Source organism: Gavia stellata, chromosome 4, assembly GCF_030936135.1.
Source record: "Gavia stellata isolate bGavSte3 chromosome 4, bGavSte3.hap2, whole genome shotgun sequence".
NCBI lineage: Eukaryota > Metazoa > Chordata > Aves > Gaviiformes > Gaviidae > Gavia > Gavia stellata.
In genome coordinates, this window is record NC_082597.1 from 8,857,322 (window position 1) to 8,873,855 (window position 16,534).

General features: G+C 43.2%; 1 protein-coding gene across 1 annotated transcript in view; it reads left to right on the forward strand.

Moving 5' to 3' along the window:
- Positions 1 to 16,534, forward strand: part of ELAPOR2 (endosome-lysosome associated apoptosis and autophagy regulator family member 2) — a 50,908-nt gene that overhangs the window by 31,026 nt on the left and 3,348 nt on the right. Inside the window, exons 14-20 of the mRNA XM_059816038.1 lie at positions 733 to 906; positions 2,384 to 2,573; positions 6,915 to 7,011; positions 8,235 to 8,336; positions 12,534 to 12,660; positions 13,449 to 13,627; positions 14,613 to 14,778. Of these exons, the coding sequence (XP_059672021.1) occupies positions 733 to 906; positions 2,384 to 2,573; positions 6,915 to 7,011; positions 8,235 to 8,336; positions 12,534 to 12,660; positions 13,449 to 13,627; positions 14,613 to 14,778 (1,035 nt within the window). The remainder of the gene's footprint in view (positions 1 to 732; positions 907 to 2,383; positions 2,574 to 6,914; positions 7,012 to 8,234; positions 8,337 to 12,533; positions 12,661 to 13,448; positions 13,628 to 14,612; positions 14,779 to 16,534) is intronic.

Consider the following 16,534-nt stretch of genomic DNA (forward strand, 5'->3'; position numbering starts at 1 on the left):
TAATATGCAATAAGAAGATAAAATTGACCACACTGGCTCAAAAAAATGGTTCATTTCAAGAAGCTGCACTGGGGACAGTGTAAGAGCATATATGTTACTTCCACCTAAAACTGTCTCAGACTCCCCCTGTGTTAAACTCAGGGACTTCCTCAGCTGGATGATGTTTATGTGCCTTTAAAATCCTGTAACAAATTCCTCTGATATGAAACTGCCCTTAAGCCTGGATAAACATTTATCATGTGCAGCATTCTTTGGCAAGGAGCTGCACAGGGACTGGAAGAACTGCTCCCTTTTGTTAATTTTCTGCCTTTCTTCAGCTGGGTTCATACCCTACCCCTGTTTCTTGAGCTGTTTCTGGTGTTTCCTTTGCAAGACGCAAGTGTTACTGACGCCATGCTCTGGTCTGTCTACGGGGCTTTAAGCTGGGACATTGGGATCCTAAAAGCACCCACAACAAAACAAAGCAAGAAACTGCATTTTCTTGGCTAATGCAGGGGACAACAGAAAGGCCAGGCTTAGGGAACGTTAAAGTCCTGATATGTGATTGCAAGGGACTGAAACAGGAATGGGAATTCTCCTAAGGGAAAGGTGAATTACAGGAATAGGACAAGTTCCCCTCCATCCTTACCAAGGAAAGCAGTCCTGTCTGCGCCTGCTTGCTTTAATTCCCAGGTGAATGGTTTGCTGCTGGTCCATAACTGCTCTTTAATGGATGCCTCTCCTTCTCTGAAGGACCACTCGGCCTGCTTCAGTGACTGCCTGGTGTCGTACATCAGGGATAACCAGAGCCTGAATTATGATTTTAGCAACCTCAGCCAGGTGGGCTCACTGATGAGCGGACCCAGCTTCACCTCCCGAGGGACCAAGTTCTTCCACTTCTTTAACATCAGCCTGTGTGGGAATGAGGTGAGTTCAGCTGGTGTTGCGGGTCGGGGGGATTAACCAATTTGCTGCCCACGTTGATGTTCTGTGGGATCACACTGAGAAAGGACGAGGGATCCCCTACAGCTGAGCTGTCACCGACACTGTGCAAACACTTTCCTCTGGATCTTGCTTGACAGTGAAAGAGGACTTTAGAGCAGGCAAGTGATTTTCCAGAGCAGAGACGACAGTGTGTTAGGCAGAAGTAACACTCAGAAGAAAAACCCTGTCACATCCCTACCTTTTCTTAGTTCTTGTGCCTTCAAGTCACTTGGGTCACAATCCTGACCTTTTTGTGCTGACACCAAGGAACTCAAGTGAAGGGTCTGAGTCTTTCAGTTGCCAGCTTCTTTCCATACGTTTCCCTCATGACTTGGCTGGAGATGTTGCTGTCAGCAGAGACCCTGGTCATCCTGCTCTCTGCCAGTGGCCAAGGTGCCTGTTGCTGACTTTGATTGCAGCCTTTTAAAGTGGTGGAAAATGTGTTTAGTTCATGAGTGCAAACAGTCTCTGCCCCAGAGTCAAATTTTTTACCTCTGAGGTTTGGACTGTACCAGAGCATGTTGTCACATACATAAATTGAAGTTTCGGAGCAGTACCAGTGACGTGTATTGTCCCATAAAAGTCAATGCATGTAGTTTGCATTGATGTTCAGCCCTGTAAAGTTCTGAAGTCTCTTTCCCATGTACCAAAGGGTTTGCATGAGTTGAGGCAAATGAGTAGTCACATTTCTTTAGTGTTTTGTGTACTTTTGGACTAAAACATGCTTTTATGTACTGTCCTGGATTAGAGCTGCTGACAACCAGATCCACAAAGGTACAGCTACATGCCCTCCCCTGTGGATCTGGTCTCCATTTTCCCAAATTAATACAGTGGTGCTACAGTACTACCAACCATATGATCAGGTCCTAAGTGCTTGGCATTTTGTCAGGACAGCTGAGTCTGGTGATTTGTCTTTCATTGCTGTTGCTCTGAGATTCTAACACTGGTCTTGACATGTGACATTAATGCAGCCTTGAAGGCTGTGTGTCTATTTAGGGATTTCATGTAGCTGTGCTTTGAGAATATTTTATCTGGATTAAATCCCAAATAAAGAGGTATTCTACAGTATATTATTTAAAGGAAGGGAAATACGGTTTTCCTTTGCAAGCCATTTTATTATGCTCTGCAAGTAAACCCTGTGCTGTCAAGATAAACAAAGAAGAGTGCTTCGTAGCACAGGTTCTGATAAGACACATACCAGTGGTGACATCATGTTTCTCAGTCTGTACAAAGCTTTAATCGGAGCTTTCACAATGGCACAATTTGTTGTTGCAATTTGTTCCTCTCATGACAGAAACATCAAGTAGGAATGAAACTCGTCCAGTTTGCAGTCAGGAAGTTTGCAATCTCTCCTTTCCCAAACTTTTTCATGTCCTATCAATAAATAACAGTTTCCCCATTTTTTCCTGATTGTCCACAGGGGAAGAAGATGGCTATTTGCACTGATAATATCACAGATGTTACTCTGAAGGACATGGTTGCAGAATCAGAAGATTTTTCCAACTTTGTGGGAGCTTTTGTCTGTCAGTCCACGATCATCCCGTCGGACAGCAAGGGTTTCCGAACCGCTCTGGCTCTGCAGTCCAACAGCCTTGCCGACAGGTTCTTAGGTACATGGTTTGTCTTCTGCATGTTGTTATCATGGATGTACTCTCATGCTGGTGAGGGGTCTGGAGCACAAGTCTGATGAGGAGCGGCTGCGGGAACTGGGGTTGTTCAGTCTGGAGAAGAGGAGGCTGAGGGGAGACCTTATCGCTCTCTACAACTACCTGAAAGGGGGTTGCAGAGAGGTGGGTGTTGGTCTCTTCTCCCAAGTGACTAGCGACAGGACAAGAGGAAAGGGCCTCAAGTTGCGCCAGGGGAGGTTCAGGCTGGATATTAGGAAAAATTTCTGTATGGAGAGCGTGGTGAAGCATTGGAACAGGCTGCCCAGGGAGGTGGTGGAGTCACCATCACTGGAGGTGTTCAAGGAACGTGTGGACGTGGCATTGCGGGGCATGGTTTAGTGGGCATGGTGGTGTTGGGTTGATGGTTGGACTTGATGATCTTACAGGTCTTTTCCAACCTTAATAATACTTAGTGATCTTAAGTAAATCCTTCTAAGCTCAGCAGTGCTGCATTACCTTGGGAGAAGAGCAAAGGGGCAGCCCAAGATTCAGTCCCACTTTGTTCCTGAGCTGTGAAGCAGATGTGGACAGATACCATTGCTTTTTACTGATGTTTCAGTACACCTGATGGCTGGAGGAGAAGAGTAAGGGTTCCCCCCGTTCTTTGTTTTCTATGCCCATATTACTCACTCTTCACTGTGTTTGGCCTAGTGGGTCCCATGGTGCATAGAATTTCAGCACAAAAATCTGGAGAATGTAATTAAAAAGCGCTGGTTTTCTTTCATGTTTCCTACCCACCTCATGCAGGGCAAGACCAATCACTGTAGTAGTCACATTAGTGCCAGTGTTTCTGCCCATGCCAAGTCCCCACTCGGGGAATTTCAGAAGAAGCTGGTGCTGGGACATAATTAGGCAAGGAAAGAGGAGGCTTAGGGCAGCATGGGGCTGTGCACATCGTTAAGTCTTGCATTGCTCCGGCTCACAAGTTCCCAGAGTCTGAGGCCAGATTAGACAATGAAGTCATTTAGTCTGCTCACCTATCCATTACAGGCACTGAGTGTTTGTACTTTCTCCCTGGCACTGAGCCCAGAAACTCATGTTTAACAAAAGCACATCTTTGGAAGAGCATTCAATCTGGACTTTTAAGACTGACAGAAAAAAAAGCTTTGCCACAGTCATTGGTATTTTTTTCCACTGGTCAAACATCGTCTCTGTATTTTGTTTTAAAGCAGACTTGTTTCCTGTTTGAATTTGCCTGGCTTCAGTTTTCAGCTCTTGCTTCTTGTTATTCTTTTTCCATTTCACACACGCATTTTCCTCCTTGGAGAAATATTTTGTATACTGGAATCATCACACCCTCCCCAGTCTGTTCTGATAAACTAAGTAGACCAAGTTCTTCTAAGTCTCTTGCTATCATGTATTTCTCTCAAGCATCTGAATAATTTTTGAGGCTTTTTCTGCAGCCTCTGTAACTTGTTATTTTACTTTCTTAAAGCATGGGCATCAGAATGGAATAGTATTCCAGGATTTAATTCACTATAATGGCAATAAAAATCACTTCCATATTTGTATTTACATGCAAGGGTGGAATCCTGAGTCTGTCTTTCTCCAGACTCATGGGATTTCATGATCACTTCTTGGATCTGATGTCCACTCTAGATCTTTTTCAGAGTTAAAGTTTCCAAGGGAAAACCTCTCTTCCTTAGGACTGGCCTTCATCCCTTGCTGTACTTGGCTGCACTAAAATATGTTTAGTTTGATTGGGACCAGCTTACCAAGTGAACCAAGGTGCTCTGTGTTTTATTCTTGTTCCTCTTAACCTTTGTCTCATCTACGCACTTTACCAACAGAGATTATGTAGTTACTTGCAGATCCCTGATGATAATCTTGTGTTTTGGGACTCCAATATCAATGCCTAGAGAAGCCTGGAGACATACCACATTTGATGACGATTTCCCATGGCCAGATAATTTTATAATTAGTTAGTTAAATAGTTTTTAATCCAGAGTGCGCACTTAATTGATATTACACTGCTAACTTTTTAATTAGAATCTCATGTGGTAATTAGTGAAATACTTGATAAACTTACATAATTTTCTTTAGCAACCAAATTCATCATCCTCAAGGAATGAAATCAGATTTGTTCAACAAGAGCTGCTCTCCTTAAATTCATGTTGACTGTCACTCATTATGTATCTATCTGTTAACTGAAACCCATCTCCTACTTACCGTTCCTGTTATTTTGCCTCATCGTGTTAGCCACATTGTAGTTTGGCTCACCATATCCCCTCTCCTTCAGTCTTCTGACACTTTGCTAACTTTAAAAGCTCTATTAAAGGTGACTCTAAGGTATGGGTTTGCTAGTTTATAAGTATGCATGCCAAGTAGATGTCAACATCCTCTCCTGCCACTGAAGGAATGAGTTGTTCAATAATTGTCTGGGAAAGCAAGGAGGTAGTCTGATTTTTTCTTAATACAGAGAAAAGATATCAAGCTCTTCTGCTGCCTTTTCTTTATCACAATTGTTACATTTTAAAATGGTTGAAGTTTGCCTTTCCTATCCATAAGATGTACTTTTATTTCTAGTATTTCTAAAAAAGCTCCAAACTTATAATTTCTCTAGCACTGCCAAACACAGGCTTTTCCCTGAAGTCTTTAGCATCCATTATCATTTTTTTGTAACTCATAACTTTTGATTTTATTTGATTCTCTATTCCCCCTCCACTAAGCTTGTGCCAATGTTTTTATTTGAATTGCTCTTTTACCGCTGTTCTGATCCAAGGTGGACTCTTAGTCAAACCTATTGTCATTCTTGAGAGAGTCATTGTGGCTTTTTAGCCATATAATTAATATCCTCTGAAGAATGACATTTTTTTTTTTCACACTTGATTTTGCTTCTAGTGTTCTTATTTTTGAGAAACTGCACTTTGAGATGCCATCTCTACAGTACTGCATATTGGATGGGAATATTCTCTCATTGCCTCTGTTGAATATAATAAGGTCCCTACGAGCTATCATCTTCCAGTCTAGTGAGTAACTAATCTCTGTCCATTGTGTTGCAATCCATATTTAAGTTACTCTGTGTTCAATGCAGTGTCTTTGATGAGAGGAAATGATCATCCTTGCTGACGTCAGTGTATGTTCTCAGAATAGAGGTGCCTCCACAATAACCGACATCTTTCTGCACATGCTCGTAATGGTTGCTGCAGCACAGCTCATTTTGTTCTGCCAGTTGATGTGATGCTCTGTAGCTATCCCTCACCTGCAAGCCCTCCTGAGCAATGTTACTGAGCATATTGATGCATGTGCTTTCACAGTCCCAGGCTCTGACTCGTCCTACACCAGGTAGTAATGTCTAGTGCAAACTGTCGTCACCTTTGTTATCTACTATACTTACCTAAAAGGGTTATAATCAGACATGGATTTTCCAGCTGTGTGAATCGTCCCCACAAGTATAATGCCAGTCAAGTCAAAGTCCTAAGAAATCAGCTAGGCTGTCTGAACTGTTGCAAGAACAAGTGGAAAACTTCTTTTCTTCAGTCTTTCCCATCTTCCCATGAGTTGCTGGCTGCTACCACTTTTTCTTATTGTTGTAGCAATTTTTCACCTCACTAGAAGGATGCAGCCTATCCCATTTGTACAGCTCCCTCTTCTTCTCAAATGTTGCAGTGCAGCACCAATATTTTCTGTCTTCTTTGGTTCAAGGGGTTGGAAGGATCTCTAAGAACTTTGGTTACTTGAATTTTCCTCTTTTTCAGCTCTTCTCCAAAATCCATGCAGACCTGTGTAACCTGTGTTGGTCCACACACCAACCTGTCATTTGTTCCAAAATGTGCCATCAATGGTCACCTACGACTCCATAATCCTGAATTTTGTCATCGCATCTTTCGATTTTTCTCCCACAGTACTGTAGATTGCTCAGGGTGTTACATGGTTATGATGTGTTAGGGTTATATATTCAAGGCATATGCTTTGAGCAGTTGATTGGATCAGATATCTTCAACAGTCCTTTCCCAACCTAAATTATTTTATAATTTTGTAATATCCCGTGATTACTTTAAATTCATACAAAAGAGTAAAATTTATTTACTCTGGTGTTGTTTTATCATTTTTTTGTTTTGTTATGTCTACATGAGGAAACCAGGCTGTATGAGGAACGTACAAGTCTGCAAAGTTCAGTTCAATAGAAGAAAGTGTATATAGTAATGTCATTGAATGCTATTAAGTGAGAACTGTACCTTTCAGACTGAGAAAATGTTATATGTGAACTCCTCAGAAATCCATTCTTAGCTTGTTACTTTTTTTCCTTTTGTTTTTTTTTTTTTCTGTCTTCTCAAATTTTAGGAGCTACTGTTGAAACAACGCTGGAAAACATCAGCATCAAGACAGATATGTTTCCTCCCTCTCCAAGCAAAATACCTGATGTGCATTTCTTTTACAAGTAGGTAAAAAATACTGTTTATTGGTACATCACATTTCTTCATTTGTTTAAAGGAACCTAAAACTGTGAGGGGAGATCTTTAATCCGCCTTTAATCTTTTTGACTTTAATCAGTATCTGGCTGGTATTGATTGGCATGTTGAAGAACATCTTATAAAATCAGCAAATACTGTTTACTCACTTCTAAATCATACTTGATCTGTAGAGAGTGATACCAGAGCTTTGATTCATCCAGGTGCCACTTCCAGTGTCATGTTCCTTTCCATAATTTCTCATATATGGCTTTGATATGTCCACTTCTTGTTGCATATTTTCTTTCACATTCGTTTGTATTTACTTTGATGTTACAAAAATGAACTAATCAAGGTTAAAAATCATTGTTCCAACCTTCACAGTTACTAGTGTGCTTTTCCTATTCTTCACTTTCCTCCATAAAAAGAATACCTCAGCTTGGGTAAGAATTAGCTCAAAGATCACCTCAATTAAAGATGTCTACATGCTGGTGTCTTCACGTGAACTGGGTTTCTAAGCTCGGACTCTGGAGCCCATGGGGTTATTCAGCTTACCTTAAGGCACATCCCTGTATTTGTTCTGCTGATTGGCTCTCTATGTTGTATTGGCTTTAGTGACAGATCTTAGTTGGCTATAGCACTTTGGATATCATCACTTGATGCATAGGTAAGCACTTAAATCACGTGTCTGATTCTGCAAACTGAAGCCTACACCAGTGACCCTACTTTGAGTACATGATGAACTTGGCTTACAATGTCTACCATGTTGGAACAAGGTCCAGTTTTTGAATCATCCTTGCCTTGTGCTATTTCAGGACAGTGTTGTTCTCAGATTCCTGGGCAAGGAGAGAGCCATCATAAACTCTCCAGCAGAGTAACACTCCAACCATAGCACCTGCGATTCTCTTTTTTAATAATTCTGTTCTGTTTTGTGGGCAGGATTATTCCTTGGCTCAGCAGGATTCAAACTAGCTAGAAAAACAGAGCAAGCAGTTCCCTGAGTGGCATCTCAGAGCACTTTGAGATTTAAATGAACTGGTGAAACCTACCCTGTTTCTGTTGCTCCTTTTTTTTCTTCCAGCTGGCAAAGGCAAAAGCACTGTGGTAAAGGGTATTTCTTTAGTATTGCAGTTGCATGAATGGACCTATGAAAGAGCAACTTGTATTTACTGTAGTGGAAACGTATTACATTTCTCCTCTTGTTTGCCATTAGGTCTTCAACAGTGACAACCTCCTGTGAAAATGGCCGTGCAACCGTTGTGACAATGAGATGCAACCCCAACAAACCAGACCAAGGAGAGCTTTCTGTGCCCAGGTATTTAAATATTTGTATTCTTGAAGTGCCTAAAAGCCTTTTCTCCTCAGGCAACCTTTACAAAACTCTTTAATAACTTTATAGTTAACAGCAACAAGAAGTGCTATCTATCTCCATCATCAGCCACCCAGGAGGTCTCATTCGTGTCTCCTAGGTGAAGGACCTGTGTGCCCATCACCTCCCAGCAGACTGACTGCCGTGTATTTAGGCTATGTGGTGAGAGAGGTTAGAGCTCGGGCAGGTTGTTCCAAGCTTAACGCCAAAAGCAAATGTAGTGATGTTTTCTTGTCTCCACTTCTCCTTTATTTTGGATCCTTATTTTGGTCTTTGGCCTCCTGATTAAAACTGCCTAGTCTGGGCTTTGAGAGGTAGTTTTTCGTCTTTGATCTACAGCAGTGGCTGTGAACAAAGTGGTTTTTTTGAAAAAGAGCAACCTGTCCGAGGAATGATGAAATCTGCTGTTGCGATGCTTATGTGAGCCCTGACTCTGCCTAGTTCAAGTTCTATATGTATTTATTTATGCGTCTCATCACTTCAGTTTGTATCCTGGACCCCTTGTACCAGTTGTGTTTAATTTGCCTGACCTTTTTTCCCCTTCACTATGATTCAAGTGACTCCAAAAAACTTCTTTTTTCCAAAGTACTGTTTATTCCTGCACCTGAAAGCTTGCACAGAAAAAACAATAAAATAATTAATTCTGTTACTTGTCAGCAACACCCTGTGATTTTTCAGAAGTTCCCCTCAACTCTGATAACCTTCCTCTTTTGCTGTCAAGTCCCATCTTAGTCCATCTGGACGTTACTATAAATCTGCTGATTGCCCCCTTACTCATCCTCCTTCCCAAAAGTGAAGTCCCCTTCCCAAAAGCTAACAGTGTGCGAAGTGTGGGGTCCTCTTTGATCACTGTCCCTCTTGGGACAGGTGAGCCATGGTCACTTGAATGAAGGCAAAGGGGCAGCTACTTCACAGGTGATGGATGAGTGATGATGTTTGAACACTTTTGGAGATGTTTACCCCAGTTTCTTAGGAACCTGACACAGTACAAATTATGCTGGGTGACAAGCCACCATCAGCTGCCATGTGAAAATCCTCCAGGTGTCCTTCTAGTGTTGCATGTTAAACACAATGTAAGCTGTGATAACTCACCAGTAGTGAGGGAGGAGTAGCCTACCTTGCTTTTAAAAGTGCGAGCATGGACAGAAACAGCACACAGCTGACGTGACGTACTGTATCTCTGTTCTTGTTGACTTCACAGAATCACAGAATCACTATGGTTGGAAAAGACCTGTAAGATCATCAAGTCCAACCTGGAGGAAAAAAAAACAAACAAACAAACAAACCAAAACCCACCACACAACAACAACAAGCCACAACCCACCCAACACCACACAGCACCATGTCCATCAAGCTACATGCCACAATGCCACATCCACACGCTCCTTGAATATCTCCAGGGAGGGTGACTCTACCACCTCCCTGGGCAGCCTATTCCAATGTTTCACTACTCTCTCAGTAAAGAACTTTTTCCTAATATCTAGCCTGAACCTCCCCTGGCGCAACTTGAGGCCATTTCCTCTAGTCCTGTCACTAGTCACTTGGGAGAAGAGACCAACACCCACCTCTCTGCAACCCCCTTTCAGGTAGTTGTAGAGAGTGATAAGGTCTCCCCTCAGCCTCCTCTTCTCCAGGCTAAACAACCCCAGCTCCCTCAGCCGCTCCTCATCAGACTTGTGCTCCAGACCCCTCACCAGCTTCATCGCCCTTCTCTGGACACGCTCCAGCACCTCTATGTCCTTCTTGTAGTGAGGGGCCCAAAACTGAACACAGTATTCGAGGTGCGGCCTTACCAGAGCCGAGTACAGAGGCATGATCACCTCCCTACTCCTGCTGGCCACACCATTTCTGATACAAGCCAGGATGGCGTTGGCCTTCTTGGCCACCTGGGCACACTGCTGGCTCATATTCAGCCGGGTGTCGATCAACACCCCCAGGTCCTTTTCTGCCAGGCAGCTTTCCAGCCACTCGTCCCCAAGCCTGTAGCGTTGCCTGGGGTTGTTGTGGCCGAAGTGCAGAACCCGGCACTTGGCCTTATTGAACTTCATCCGGTTGGCCTCAGCCCATCGATCCAGCCTGTCCAGATCCCTCTGCAGAGCCTTCCTACCCTCAAGCAGATCAACACTCCCTCCCAACTTGGTGTCGTCAGCAAACTTGCTGAGGGAGCACTCTATCCCCTCATCCAGATCATCAATAAAGACATTAAACAAGACCGGTCCCAAAACTGAGCCCTGGGGGACTCCGCTTGTGACCGGCCGCCAACTGGATTTCACCCCATTCACTACAACTCTCTGGGCTCGGCCATCCAGCCAGTTTTTTACCCAGCGAAGAGTGTACCTGTCTAAACCATGGGCCGCCAGCTTCTCCAGGAGAATACTGTGGGGAACAGTGTCAAAGGCTTTGCTGAAGTCCAGGTAGACAACATCCACAGCCTTTCCCTCATCCACTAGGCGGGTCACCTGGTCATAGAAGGAGATCAGGTTGGTCAAGCAGGACCTGCCTTTCATGAACCTGTGCTGGCTGGGCCTGATCCCTTGAGTATCCTGCACGTGTCCCATGAGCGCCCTCAAGATGAGCCTCTCCATAACCTTCCCCGGCACTGAGGTCAGGCTGACAGGCCTGTAGTTCCCCAGATCCTCCTTCCGACCCTTCTTGTAGATGGGCGTCACGTTGGCAAGCCTCCAGTCATCCGGGACCTCCCCCGTTGACCAGGACTGTTGATAAATGATGGAGAGCGGCTTGGCAAGCTCCTCCGCCAGCTCCCTCAGCACCCTTGGGTGGATGCCATCAGGCCCCATAGACTTATGAGTGTTCAGGTGGCATAGCAGGTCGTTAACTGCTTCCTCCTGGATCATGGGGAGCCTATTTTGCTCTCCATCCCTGTCATCCAGCTCAGGGAGACGGATACCCTGAGGATACCTGGTGTGGCTGTTAAAGACTGAGGCAAAGAAGGCATTAAGTACCTCAGCCTTTTCCTCATCCTTCGTGACAATGTTCCCCGCCGCATCCAGTAGAGGAAGGAGATTCTCCTTGGCTCTCTTTTTGTTGTTAATGTATTTATAGAAGCTTTTTTTGTTGTCCCTCACGACCGTGGCCTCCCTTCCTAGCCCCCTTTGATTAGCTCAGCAGTCAGACAGCTATTTTCAAACAGTGAGGTATCTGATACATGTCAAATAATACTGCATGTAACTCCTTGATCCTCCAGACATGGTGTTTAGTATCACATGAAGTTACAGTATAAGATGAAAGAGGCTGGGGAGAAAGATCTGTCAATGGTCTTGCCATGTACATTGAAAAAACATTCCATAAACCAGACAGGACAAGTTGTCAGTTATTCAAATCAGGATAAGCCGGAATGGGCTTTTAGGGCTGTGGATTTTTCAGTCCTTCAGATCAGGATAACAGGTTTCCAGGTGATATAGAAAAAACCCTTTAAATCCATTTTTCTGTGTTGATGTATTTCACATGTACATGACCCAGCTTCTTGCATGGACTTTTGGCCACTGCTGCTGTTAGACCTGATGTAATTGTTAGTAACAAAAGCTTCATGAATGTCCTGCCAATGCCGTTACCACTTTCTTCTGCAGCCTGAATGCAAAATAGGGCCATTAGTCTTTCTTAGACTAAGAGAAGCTGTTATCTCTTCATTAACTGGTGAACAACCTTCTAGTAATTAACCATGACAGGACAAGTCCATTCCATATGGACAATATCACCCCGACATCGTTAGAACAACAGCAGGAACCATGTAGCAGCATTCATGTGGAACAGTCACCCAGTGCAGGAGAAGAGTGATAGAGGCACACGCTGGCCTAGCCGTGCTGGTGAAACACTGGAGTAGTCCTTCTGGTCTCCAAGGCTTGCTTCTTTCCTTTCTCTTCATTGTAGGTGCATGAGTAGCATTCACTGCCAGGAACTGAACTGTTATCTTAGACCTTTGATAGCCCAACACCTGTTTTCACTTGAGAAGGCAGTTTACAAACTGGGAAAAGTTCTTCCCCCAGATTTTTCCATCTGCTGACTTGACGGATGTTTACCCATTTGTTGTACTTACCCTTACTGGTCTCCAGCAGCAGAATGTGGTGTGAGGATGCAAACCCTGGAGCGTTTCGTAAGTGTTAACTAAGCTTTGCTCTTCTCTAGCTCATGCCCTGCGGGCACCTGCGATGGATGCACTTTCTACTTTGTGTGGGAAAGTGCAGAAGCTTGCCCTCTCTGCACGGAGCAAGACTACCACGAGATTGAGGGAGCCTGCAAAAAAGGATTTCAGGTACAGGACCCATGTCTCCAAGTCAGATGGGTTCATTTGGGTAAAACTTGGACTCTCTTGAAATTCGGTATGCAAGTCAATATGTAAGTGTAGGTAGAGTTGGTAAATCTCAGTCCAGGCTCTGAGCTGGCTTGGTGCAAGCCTTATGGGTGAGGTGCAGTGTTGAGACTCGGGGTTATTTGTGCCAATGGCAGTGTGGTTCCTGGAGGAGAGCTGGCTTGTGCCTGACCAGCTATATGTGCAGGGACCTGAACTCTGTGTGCATTCATACATGCAAGCAAGTTATTTGTGTAAGGATGGAGTGTCCAAAGGACTTCAATCCTTTAACAGCCATAAACATCAAGGGCAGACTAGGAAAGGATTCAGAATTTCAGTTCAGAAATTCATCCTTCCTTGCTTGCAATTTTTTTTGCTGCTGCCTTCTCTAGTCAAGTATTAGGAAGTCTTTCACCGGTTCAGAATTGCCCTGGAGATCAACAGCTCCAATGCAGGCACAACACATTCACAATCACTGTCCAACACATATTGTGCCAGGTGAAGAGCAATATGGAAGAGGAAATCTTTTTGCCATGTCTGAACCTGCAGGCACAATCAAGGGGACAACTGAGTAGACAATATGACTCCACCTAGAGTCTAAAACCTGAAGTACATGTTTTGGTTTGCTTTCATTGAAAAGAACCTTTTCTAACCTTCCTACCTCAAAACAGCTTGTTTTCTTCAACTCTAAATAGTTCTCTCTTTTCCTACAAGTATCTCACTTTTGGTGTTTTCTGTTTTCTGTTTGAAAGGAGACCTTGTACGTATGGAATGAGCCAAAGCATTGCATTAAAGGGGTTCCCTTGCCAGAAAAAAGGACTAGCACTTGTGAAACAGTGGATTTTTGGCTAAAAGTTGGAGCTGGTGTTGGTGCTTTCACAGCTGTTCTGCTCATAGCCTTGACCTGCTATTTTTGGAAGAAGAACCAGAAGTAAGTACTGCAAATTGTGTTCCATATAAAAGTAGGCTAAAAACTTGATGTAGTGAATAGAAAGACATTTCATGGATCTGACTTTATGACAATGTTGATGAGAAATACCATGTTGGATCGGTCTGTTAATCCACCAAGTTGAGGCTTCTTCTGCCAACAGTGGCTGTCAAAAATGCTAGTGAGGAAAGTATAGAAAATCCACTGTAATTTGTTATGGCACGATTTCCCAACAGGAACTGTCTTTTTAACCCCCGAGAGTTTGAAGTTGACCTTAGGTCCTGAAGCAACACGGCTTTCTCAAGGTCTGAAGACCAAAAGGATATGTCTTCAGTCTAATTAGTCCCTTTCAGCTGGGTTAAAATAAGGTTCTTGACGATATATTTCTTAGGTCTATTTTGGCAGGACATGTCTGGCACACACCCAAAAGATCCCTGCTTCTCAGACTGAACATACTGACTGTTCCCCATCTCCATTGTCCTCTGCTTCCTAAACCTCATGCCATAAGCTTTCAAAACGTGATTCCACCTCATCACCCCATAGCACATCCAGCTACACCCAATCCAGACTCCAGTATCAGGGTCCCCACCTCTTGCTGCCTCCACACACTGTTCCACATCCCTCCTTTCCCCACAGCCTCCTTGGACAGGAGTGTGATGCAGATTCTAATACAGAAGTCAGACATGCTGTTGCCCCAACCAGCATGCAGGTCACACTTCTTCATGCAGGAATTCCTCTCAACCTCCTTGTCTTTCAGAAAAAACATGTCTCTTTTATAACGATAGAGGACTTAATTGGGAGAGCAGGAGCTCCATGAATTGTTAATACTATTTTGGTTACATGTTTTTAATGGTTGAAAAGTATCTAATTTCCAGTAAATACCTCGGAAGTAACTATGTAGAAGGACCGCAGATAATCTAAATTACAAAAACCTTGAATATGGGACATTTGTAAAAAAATCTCTGCCTGTCTGGCTTTATGTCTTCAGGCTGGAGTATAAATATTCCAAATTAGTGATGACAGCGAACTCAAAAGAGTGCGAGCTGCCAGCTGCTGACAGCTGTGCTATAATGGAAGGAGAAGATAATGAAGAAGAAATAGTATATTCAAATAAGCAGTCATTGCTGGGGAAGCTCAAGTCCTTGGCAACGAAGGTGAGTAGTAATTACTACTATTAATACTAAAAATAATTATTACCTTTATTACTGGACGTGATGAGGCTGTGATGCTAATTTGCACAGTGCTTTGTGCAGCCTCCCACGCACACATCACCCAGTCCATAGTCAATCTGCTGAAATCCGCAGTATGGATAATGATAAGAAATGTTGCAGGGGATTGAGTAAATGCTCCCTCTTCTGCAGAGAGATTTCAGTAGACTTCTTTATTGCATGGGTGACACCTAAGAAGAGCAGCTAATGGCAGGGGGAACCTCTCTTCCTAAGATTCCTACCAGACACCTCCATTGCTGAGGCAAACACAGCTATTATAGATACAGAAAATTAACATTGGGAACATAACCAGCAGCCAGCTGCTCGCAGCTCACCTGGACTGGCTTCATGGCTGCTTGAGAACTGTAATTTTGAGTACTGTAGGATTCAGCTGAAGAGGAGGCATCAGCCACAACCTGCTACCCAGTACAGCAACCTCCTCCATTTCAATGGGAAGCAACAGCAAAAAGCATGTTTTCTGCAGCACATGTGATGTGACTTGTTGCATATCTGAATTCATAGCACAAAGGTCTTTGGTGTCCTTTGAACATTTCTGAGAGGAGCAACAGAGGACCATCAAGGCAGATCCTGCAAGCACTTTGGGCTTTATTCCAAGTGCCTTGAATTCAATGGGAAGGGTAGTGTTGTCTTTAAGGGAGTCCAGCTGGGGCATCTATTATAATCAGGAAAAAGGTGGATGACATTTTCCCTTTCAAAGAGTTTTTCTGAAGTGGGTTGTTTCAAAATAGGAAGGCTTCTTAAAAGGTCATAATAAAAGTTTATTTTAAAAAGTCACTGTCTTGTTTCTTGTCCAGATAATATTTCAGAATATTGAATTTTGAGATTTTTTTCTTGTATTCCTTTTTTTCCTTTCTGTGATTGAGTGCAATGTAATTAAAACCTGTGTGCCTCATTTCTTTTCCCTTATTTTTCTCTTCTCTTTGTTCTTTTACTTTTTTTATTAGACTGCTGTCCTCTTTCCACTCTACCTGCTTCCCAGATCACCCTCCTAGGAGATGTTACAATTACACAGCTAATATGTGGAACTTCCCCTTGACCCCAGCCTGACTATTTGTCTTGCAAAATCAATATTGTTCCTTGTGGAAAGGGGCAGAAATTCAATATTAATTCTTAATTCAAGAATATTGAAAATGTAAATAAAATCAAATCACATCAAATTTTGTGGTGGTGTTGCAAAAATGGAAGTTGATTCCATGTTGAATCCTATAGGGATTGACTTCGAAATATTGATGATGGTTTTTTGTCCCTGAAATGGCTTGGCTGGCTGTGGCTGAGCATAATGACCAGTGCTGCTGCTGAGGGTCACGTTTTTCTGTACGCTTGATAACTGTAAAAGCTTTGCTGACTCCATTTGCAGCACCAACCACTGGCTCCTTCCTGATCAGAAGTATAGAGATGAGAGCGTGGGAGAAGTGGTTTTTTTTTTTTTTTTTTTTCTCTTTAAAGTAAGCTTTAGTACGTTAGCATTCAGACCACTTGAATGCCTATTTGGACTCAAAAAGAGTTTTCTAAAGTTTCTATATCCATTGTAGCAGGCTCCCTGAGTATTCTCTCTTTTTTAAACAAGCCTGGCAGATATTTCTAAGCTGGTTCCTTTTTTCCAATCATGGTTGGCAAACTCAGCTTCCAGTACCTCATTAGCTTACTGAAATCTGTGTCCTGTATCCCTGCAGATAACTGG